This window comes from Papilio machaon, chromosome 19 (genome assembly GCF_912999745.1).
Source record: "Papilio machaon chromosome 19, ilPapMach1.1, whole genome shotgun sequence".
Taxonomy (NCBI): Eukaryota; Metazoa; Arthropoda; class Insecta; order Lepidoptera; family Papilionidae; genus Papilio; species Papilio machaon.
In genome coordinates this window covers 7,106,857-7,116,972 of record NC_060004.1, presented here as the reverse complement: position 1 = coordinate 7,116,972, position 10,116 = coordinate 7,106,857, and the positions used below count along the sequence as shown (strand labels likewise).

General features: G+C 31.7%; 1 protein-coding gene across 1 annotated transcript; it reads left to right on the top strand.

Annotated features, from left to right (window-relative positions):
• Positions 1–1,082: 1,082 nt before the first annotated feature.
• LOC106715589 lies at positions 1,083–9,989 on the top strand. The gene is made up of 6 exons (XM_014508908.2): positions 1,083–1,160; positions 5,814–5,938; positions 7,704–7,826; positions 7,959–8,069; positions 8,322–8,407; positions 9,656–9,989. The coding sequence occupies exons 2-6, from the start codon at positions 5,852–5,854 to the stop codon at positions 9,795–9,797; spliced, it is 549 nt and encodes a 182-aa protein (XP_014364394.2). The 5' UTR covers positions 1,083–1,160; positions 5,814–5,851; the 3' UTR covers positions 9,798–9,989.
• The last annotated feature ends 127 nt before the right edge of the window (positions 9,990–10,116 follow it).

Below are 10,116 nucleotides of genomic sequence, written 5' to 3'. Positions count from 1 at the left end.
AGTTATAAATAGTGTAACTAACACGACTTTCTTTTATATATACAGATGAAAATACATAGCTTAGGATTTCCCTAACTGGTTGTTGTCTATGGTAATTTAGATTGTGTAGCATATAACATAGCAACGCGTCTGACTCAAAGTCGCACATCTGAAGATCAAAAATAAAGTTACGTACACCGATTAAACTCGAAATATGTGTGCGATCTTATTCTTATTATTTACTGGATATCACATCTTAAGCATTATAAATATATGCATACAAGTTTTGAAACATTCCTATTTACTTTGTATGAATGAATCAAAGGTATGCCATTTGTGTGTGTTGTTCGCAGAGCAAGAGCAGCAACGAGAGATAAGCTATTCAATATATTTGTAGTAATTAGAGTCCGAATGTTGTCGCCACTTAACTTAATATTGTCTCTCAAAGTAAGATGACTGTAACTCCATCCTCCGCGGCCGGTGATCGTGGGAGCCGCGTTGAGATAGTATGGATACGACTATATCGCTTATACGACTACAACAAGCACGTGGATTTAATTAAATGATAACGCACATAAATAATATTTAAATAGTAACATAAAGTGGTGCTTTATAATAATTTACAATTACATAAATAATATAGAGACACTATGAAACACATTTAAAAATACACATTTTCCATTAAAAAGACTGGGTCTTACGTACAAATAAGTTAAACCTTTAAACTTATCACATATTCGATCCAATAAATATAGGATAATTCCTTCTATTAAGTATTAAATATCTTCTTATCAGGTAAAATTAAAAATATGATACAAAATTAACCAAAACGAAGGATGAGAGAGTACAAATCAAGAGAGATTAATCTTAGGGTTTCATAATTGTGTATTTTAACGTAATAAGTATTGATAAAGTATGGTATCAAAAATATATTTTTCTGGTAAACTGTACTCTAAAATTATGAATATAAAATCAGTTAATTTTGTAGCTTCAACAAAGTGATTTGCATTATAAAATTTTTGTATATGTCTTATCCACGTTAATCTCCACAATGGTATATATTGTCGGGAGGCAAGCGGGTAGGGTCAGTTTGTTGTGTGCGAGCGAGCGCCCCGTGTTAGTTCCCGTCCTACCAGACTTGCCCGACTGTCCGACTTGCCCGACTATCCAGCAACATCTAGGTATGTAAGATAAAATTGTTATTACGTTTATCTTTAAAAAAATTAAGTTTAATAATAAATTATCAATTAATTGTATTTTTTTAATTAATTTTTAAATTTTATAAATACGCGTATTTTTAAATAATAATTAGGCTTTAAAAAAATTTAACATCTGGGATATGACAAAAACTATAATATATTGTTCTCGGTTTATTTTTTTATTAACCTTGTTTAGTAAAATCTGAGTTCATAGAAAAGTTACAAATGTACGCAACTAAACATAATAATATAAATCAATTCCAAATTAAGCATTCACAAAATTGAACAAAAAAATAACTATTATAAGTATTTTTTACATTCCTTTGTTTAATACTTTGTTTTAGTATTTCTTTACTGAGAACCGTAAACTATTTGTAGCTTTGTTCAAATGGCGATAAATCTTTTTTAATTGTTATAAAAGTTGTGATTATGTAAGTACATAATCACAACTTTTATAACAATTAAAAATAAAAATATAAGTATATTATGTATATTAGTGTTTTTATTTATCTCTAATATACATTTATATTATATGTAAAAACAATTATTATATAGTATAATTGTTACAATTATTTTTTCTGGTATTTACTAATCCATCTTAAAACAATACGTGCAAAAATATAGAGTAAACATGTTTCTAATTTGCATAGTCTAATGAGATCTGAAATTTAAATATTTTAATTGATGTGATAGTTAGTTATGTACGTTTGTTTTTAAACAATTCGCGTGTACATAGTTTCCTGTGTCCGCTTCCTTACTCCCCACACATCGGGCACGCACGAGCGACGCAGCACTGCCTAAAGAGTGTACACGTCACTTATATAAACTAATTATTGCTGTTAATTCAGCTGAAAAAAACTGCACAATTAATGTGCATGTAACTATAATTATAATAAGAAATAAAAGTAAATTGCAATAATAGATAAGCTTAAATATGGACATAAAATAACACGGAAAGTTAATCTTAAGATTGTTTTATATGTTTCTGAAGAGAGTTAGTTAAATTGCGTTTTTGTATTCTAAAAAATCATTCTGAATGAAGTTTAAAATCAGATCAAGTAGTAATTATGAACTGACATATTTAAGTCTTACTAATATAATAAATGCGAATGTTTAGATGGATGGATATATGTGTTTGTTTGTTTGAAGGTATCTCCGGAACAGCTCAACGGATCTTCATGAAATTTTAATATTACGTTTTTTTTTAACTCCGCGCGGACGGATTCAGGCGACAACTACTAACTTATAATTTCAACAATTTAATGTCATGTTGATTCAATTTATATGTTGGTAGACATACGCGTTACGAGATCGTATACGTAATTACGACGAATTGATTTACAGAGAAATCATGTCACTGCTTTATGATTGTTACAATGATTGTCTAAACAATAATTCAATTGTCTATCAGTCGATAATAACTTAATTAGTTTTAGAATGAATTAAATGTTCTTTTCTTTCCACAAAAATAATCATGTATAGGTTAAAAACAAGTCATTCACAAACTCTGTTACTCTCATAGTCTTTTATAGTTCTTTCTTAAAGTTTATCTTCCAATAATTATCAAAATAATCGAGGAATGATGAAAATTAATTTTACTTATAATTTTCTTGAAATTTTTTATTCACTTATCTTAGTTTTTATCACGTAAAACTGTACTCTAGAAATTCTGTTCATCCTTTCCAATATTAGAAACATGAACATATTATTTTCTACTATAATTAACAGTAACATTGTTTTTTGTATACTAGTTGTACAATTGCTCTCCCCCTGTGATATAACAGAATACAGGACATGCCCTCTTATGTCACTGTCACACCGCACAGCCGCCGTGCGGTATGCGGTCAGTCTGGCATTGCTTCCTTTCTCTACTGAAACTGACCCCATATGTCACAGTCGTCGTACTTTATTATATCACTTCATATACAAATAACATGTCTAAATATCAAATTATTATCTTAAAAGGATAGATTTGTTGAACTACCTATATTTACAATGTCACAGACTATATTGTTTTAGCAGATCATTTGTTAGTGACAGCCGGATACTGACGCAAGCGCAGTACACATCTCGAGGTCACTCAAAATATAACATTAAAATGTTCATGTTACTAAACAACTGAATTTGGAAAATTGGCCATAATTTTTGGGTAAAGTACAACTGTACTTGCTATAAACTGTTCTTAAATGAACCAATGAATATGATTTAATTTGTGCTTAATTTTGTGCTTCAAATTCTGGTATTTTGATCATGCGCAGTCTTCATTTTCGATTAATGAGTTATTTTAAATTACATTGGTTTTTCTTTCAATGTTTACTTGTAATTGTACATGATTTTTTGATATAAGTGATGCAAGATTACTTAATTCCTTAGTACGAAATTTTGCAAACCTAGACTTTTAACAACCATACTTTACCTTGAACAGCTAAGTAATATAATTTAACATTATTTCTGACCCATTACTTATCTAATAATTTCTTTGAATAACACTTAATAATTCATGGTCACAATTGAAAATGTATTAAATCAAATGATACGTAACAATTGTGACAAAAGCCTATCTACATTAGCTCAGGGCTAACGAAACAGATGGACAAAAACAAATACAAATGAATGTGGAAGTGATAAAAACTTTGCTGTAATAACACGCGGCAATTTCGCTCGCGTGAGATCCCGCCGACGAATTGTCTAAACATTGCCCAATCAATGCACGGCCTTCCTAGGGACTGGAAAAACTATTGCAATTTACTCATAATTATGAAAATTATACTCACAGTCGCACTCTGAGATGTTAGGTGATCTCCCTTAGTCTAGATTTAGTAAGATTATTCTAATTTTAGTGACCGATTAACTCTTTATGTACAATATATTTGTCGATATTTGAGCGTATAGAAAAACTTATACAAAAACCTTATATCTGTAAGGTCAAATTTATCAGTAAGTGTTTTTAATATTGCATACATTTAATTATTACGGAGATAACCTTGAACTTAATGAGTTGTTTAATTGAAGACATTTGCACTGAATTTCGCCAATCGCACATCTCTGAGCGCCACGGCCGTGACATCTTTGGAATTGTCACACGGTGTCACCACGATCGTAAGAACTTCGCGACTTTACACCTGCATACTTTTTATTGAAAACTAATTAAAACTTCACGATAGTACAGAATGTAGATTGTGACTTTAGTTAGTACAATAGTTTTTGTACGAATGAACTCGACTGAGGAATATTTTAATGTTTTCTTTCTTTTTAATGTTTATCAGACATTAAACAGTCTTTAATTTTTTTTACACTATTTTGGAAAATTTAATAATTTAGGCTTATATTTTAGGTCTCCTAAGTGGGGCTTTTATTTATGTTGAAGATTTGTCTTTTTTTCGAGTTCCATAAAAAGTTCTAGAATGTTTCGTACATTTTGTGCAATACGAGGGCGTGGTCTTCAGCTCTTTAGTCCGGTAAAATATATGATGTGAATTTATTTAAAACTATCTCACAACAATTAAAATGCAACAATATTTAGATGATGTAGAAATTTTACTGCTCCATTAAGTCGTATATATCGCGCTAAAGATAGTCAAAGGGGGTCAGCAGTGTAATAACCTTGCAAAATAGCGAGTAATCCCATTGTAGATGGACGGTCCCACGGTCTGTAACGATGGTTACCACATTGTTTATTGCTGTGGGTCCGCTGCACGCCGCCCGCTGCCCGCCGCACGCCGACGAGATGCGGATCCCAAGACTAATGAGATATGATTAAGAACAATAAATCATAGAGGTTCTTAAGGTGGATGTGTACAATTCTTAAACAAACTTTTTTTTTTTTTATCGTGGTTTGGTTCCCCTATTTCCTTCTCATGGTCTCTTTCACACATATTAATAAAAATTGGTACATATGTATGTTATATTGAAAAAAAAATATCCAATTTTCGTACACACGATTTATTTATATAGTTGATAGCTAAAAAAACAATTTAAAAAAATCTGTGTTTATCCGCACTCGACTTTATTATAGTCTACTTTTTTTGCGCTGACGAAGTCGCAGGCGATCGCTAGTCCTAATTATGTTATATACTGTCATTAATCGGCAAAGAGGTGTGACATGTGATTGTGTATACATATGACAATGTATTCGGTAACATGACATAAAGTCATACGTTGTTATTATGTTTTAATAACACGTCAATTACGATTGTTATTGAAGTTTTTACTTGAAGTTATCAGACAGACTTATTGTTCTATTCATTGATTGCAAATCTATTAACGAGGGACATTTATTCATGTTTTTGTTACAATAGAATAGAATTGTATGTCCTTTCCGAACTTTTAAATATACTTGTATGACATAATAGCGGTGATGCTGCATTTGCTGCTGCTGGAATAGCTTGCCGTTGCTGTACTACCACCATACAGATTAATTACGAAGCAGCTTTTCTTTTAATACATTATACTAATGTGTCTACTGTATATTTCACAAAAATCTATTCTTTTTACGACTTATTCCTACATGGCGTGCGGTGTCGTGTTAGTGGCCAGTTCAATCTTTTGGTAGCGTACAACCTCTCCCGTGCTACCAAGGAGGTTCGATGACTATTAATACGGCTTATACAGTAACTTAATTTTCTTTATTTCCAGCATTTCTTCAGACCAGTTGTAGTACTCCAGTGTGAACAATGTCGCAACAGAGATTGTGCGGTCTGCGGCTATCATCTGTTGGTGTCATCGCCGTCTTACTTTACCTTATTGATCACTCACTAGCTGTAAGTGTATTATTTTAAATATTAACAAAATATATATGCGGAATATGTAAAACTGAATAGTTCTTTTTAGACTATCATTTATTGACGATCTTAACGTCATCGCTAGTCTGCCATTATTGTACATGAAAATTGACAAAATAATAGTCATAGGGTTGCCATTTATTTAATAGTATAAACTTATATCCTACATGTAATATAATTTAATGACTCAGTTCTTAAAAAACAAAGTGGTAGTGATCGAAGTGATCATCACCTATAGACAACTAAAATAACAAAGGAGAGGAGAAAGGAGATACAAGGGAGATGATAAACAGAAAATTCTGCTTTGAAATAAACATTTATAATTAGAAAGGACATTATTTCCATGATAGTAAAATTATTGCAATTTAAATGATCTCTTACAAGTAGTAAAAGACATCAACGCACGACAACTTCAAGTTATTATGTAGTCTGTTAATTATGATTGATAGAGTTTTAATTTCTACTTATATTGGATATATATTTATCTCATATTAACGTATTATTTCACAATCTTTTTAATTTAACTTTATTACATAGACGAAATAGATTACATCATTTTTAAAATGATTGATAGAACAGTTTGTATGAGGTTTAATCTGCAAAAAGCACAAATCTACTCGTATAATTAGACTGAATTTACTTGAATTATGTTATTAAACACAGACAATATAATTACTTTGATAATTGAAAGATTCAAAGGACACTGGGTCGTGTATCGTGGGAATGTTTTTTTTATTAATTTCAATTTTAATTGTAGTGTTTCGTGTTTATAGTTATTTAGTTTTTTTATTGAATTTAGCATGACTTTAATACCTGTTACATTAAGTATTCGAATAATTTGGACGATAATTTATCCTTATATTATAAAGAGGAACGGTGTGATTGTTTGTTTGTTTGTTCGAAACTACTGAACTGATTTGAAAAATTCTTTCACTTTTGGAAACTTACAATATTCCCTGCTGACATAGTCTATATGTATTATTAAATCACTCTTTAATTCCGCGCGGACGAGGCCGCAGTCAATTTTTAAGACGATTGCATTCTGTTTCGACAAATAATTTGAAAAAAAAAAAAATGCATTGTAAGATATTCTTGTATATACAATGTTCAGTTCTTTTTTAGTTTCAGTTTTCTTACTCATTTGTATTTTTGCTGAATTTTGAATAATTAATTTTATATTATACTAGCTTTTACCCGCGACTCCGTCCGCGCGGAATAAAAAATAGAAAACGGGGTAAAAATTATCCTATGTCCGTTTCCTGGTTCTAAGCTACCTGCCCACTAATTTTCAGTCAAATCGATTCAGCCGTTCTTGAGTTATAAATAGTGTAACTAACACGACTTTCTTTTATATATATAGATTTAATTTTAAGATATTCCTACCGAGTAGGGTTTGCGGCAGGCAGGCGGCTGGCCGTAAAAACTTTTTATAAAACCTTGTGTGCCGACCTCACATGAGTGGGAAAAGGCTAGGGGGATGAAGATGATGCAATGTTCAGTTCAGCATACAAAAAGTTTATACAAAACATATTGCTATCCCAGTATTTTGAAAGATATGGAAAGTTAAGATATGGAAATTTTGTAAGTTCATTTTTTATAAACCAGCGCTTAAACTCGATCCCACCTGATGTTAAGTGATGCTGTGGTTGAAAGATAGTACGCACTAATTATTTGCTTCTGCAGAGTAAGCTTAACTTCATTTTTATTTGTACTTGTAGTTTGTAATAGGAAGACTTTATTGCAGGCGCTGGAAGGGTATGTGGCGGGCGAGGACTACCCAGACTTCGCGGAGGTGCCCAAGGGTCTGTCATTCACCTGCGACGATAAGATACCCGGGTACTACGCAGATCCAGAGACATCCTGCCAGGTAGGGATGATAAGGAGTATTATGACACCAAGAATTAAAAGACTTTATTACTATCCATAAATATTTGAGTTTTGTGCAAATTTGTGAATTGCACATAAAGTTCGGCACAAATGTGTGTGTGTCTGTGTGCAGGTGTGGCATTGGTGCGTACCGAGCATTGGTGGCAACGTGATGTACTCATTCCTGTGCGCGCCCGGAACCGTCTTCAACCAGCGCTCCCGCGTCTGCGACTGGTTCTACAAGGTTACCTGCAACAACAATACTTATAATCATGTCCTCTGCTATCTCTGAAATACTTTGATATAAGAACATATTTGTTGATCCCTTATGTCGCTGCTTTACAACAACAGATCTTCTGTTATAGTATTAGTAAAATGTCTTAAATTTTAAGGATTACAACTTACTGATATACGCCTCAATCCTGTCAATAAAAAATAGCAATTATGTAAGCTTAAGTATTGCATCCAATATCTAATTTCATTCTTTGGTCTGCAGGTGGACTGCCAGACGTCGCCGGCGTATTATGCCATAAACGAGGACCTTTACAAAGACGAAGCTGGCAACTATATCGCGGGCAAAAAGTAGATTGTAACGAACAAATCTTAAGACCAGTAGACCGCACACGCCAGCGCGCGCATGCACGGGATCTGCCATTCAGTGCTCACGATTTATCTGAATTAGTTAATGTAATTATATAGTTAAGCAAATTGTGCAATTACCTTCACGTAGTTACCTTTAGCTTTAGTTGTACTTTTGTTATGTTTAGCTAGCTCATAAATAGCAAAAGTTACCATTAGAATAATTGCTAATGAAATCTCTCAGGCGCCGTGAGCAATTAAAAAAATAACATCACAAAATAATACATCAATAACGAACTGTAATAAGATACGTTTATTCATATTTGAGTAGCATCTTTAAACTATATGTGATATTTTTTTTTGGAGTGTAATCGAACCGTAACAAACAATCTTTTAGTTAATAATATAGTATAGAGTGATGGACTAAAGTGCCATTATGTATTACCATAGTGATTGCTTATAGCGCCTGTACGATGATTTTTACGCTCGATGTTATACTTGTTAAAAATTGTACCAATAAGTGTAACGTCGTCTCGTAGATGACTGCGTTTTATTAGCTTACATGTTCATATAATACTTGTAGGCTCTACACAGTTACCACACATTGATTAATAATTCATTCATATTGACTTCTATGTGTATGTACATTGTATAATATATATCACAAAGCAATATTCAATAATACAGAAATCTAACAGTTATCCTATGTTGTTATATGCATCTAAGTTACAATTTAAGCGAAGATAACAATCACGTATTCGTTTACACATTGAAAACTGTACAAGTAAAAAACAAATGTACAAACTTTATAATGTAAATTGAAATTTTTTTTAATGAATAATGTTGATATTTTCCTAGTACTATAAAAAAGAGAGCAACAAAGTTGTAGAAAGAAAAGTGAATAAGATAACAGATTTTTTTATGGAGACTTAACTTTTAAACGTTAGAAAATTATGACAAAATCATAATATTGTTTGAGTTGAAATTAACTGGAACATTTGTGTTTACTTGCAACAGCTTTTGGGAATCACTCCGCTTAGAAATGACATGTGAAACGTTCGTTTGGGTATGTGAGACTTTATCATTTTTTTTAAGTGAGAGCACTTATTTATCAATAATTTTTGATGTAAGTAATGTATATAATTTGTAATGTTTTGTAAATATTTTGAGACAACATATTTTATTTGAAATTTCTCTTTTTTACCGAATTTATGTTTTTTTTTTGTAATTCTATATAATTTAAATTTACAGAATCGTAAGAAGTGAAAGGATTCAGATTAAAAGTCAACCAAAGCCCAAACGACGTATAGTGGTCCGGCGCCGGCGACTGACAGACAAACAGACTGACACGACCGACTCCACAGCGTTTAACGTGTTGCCTGTAAACTCGTAATGACGGGGAAAGTACAGAGATGTACAAAAGTGAAAATGTTATTTTACTGTATGATATTTAATTTTTTGTCTAAATTGATTTGCCTAAAATCTCATACATCCATTTATTTTCGACAAACGATCGTATTAAAGATGTTTCCAAAGAGAAAAAATTGTTTTCAACAATAAGTTATTAAATAACCAGTTAGATCCGCAGCTTATCAAGATTGTAATGATGACGCTTGAAGTACAAAAACTTGTTAAGAAAACCCTTCGCTTTAATATTTAGTATTTTCATACATAGTTCATACATATGTCGTGTATTAACTTGTAGTGTAAAT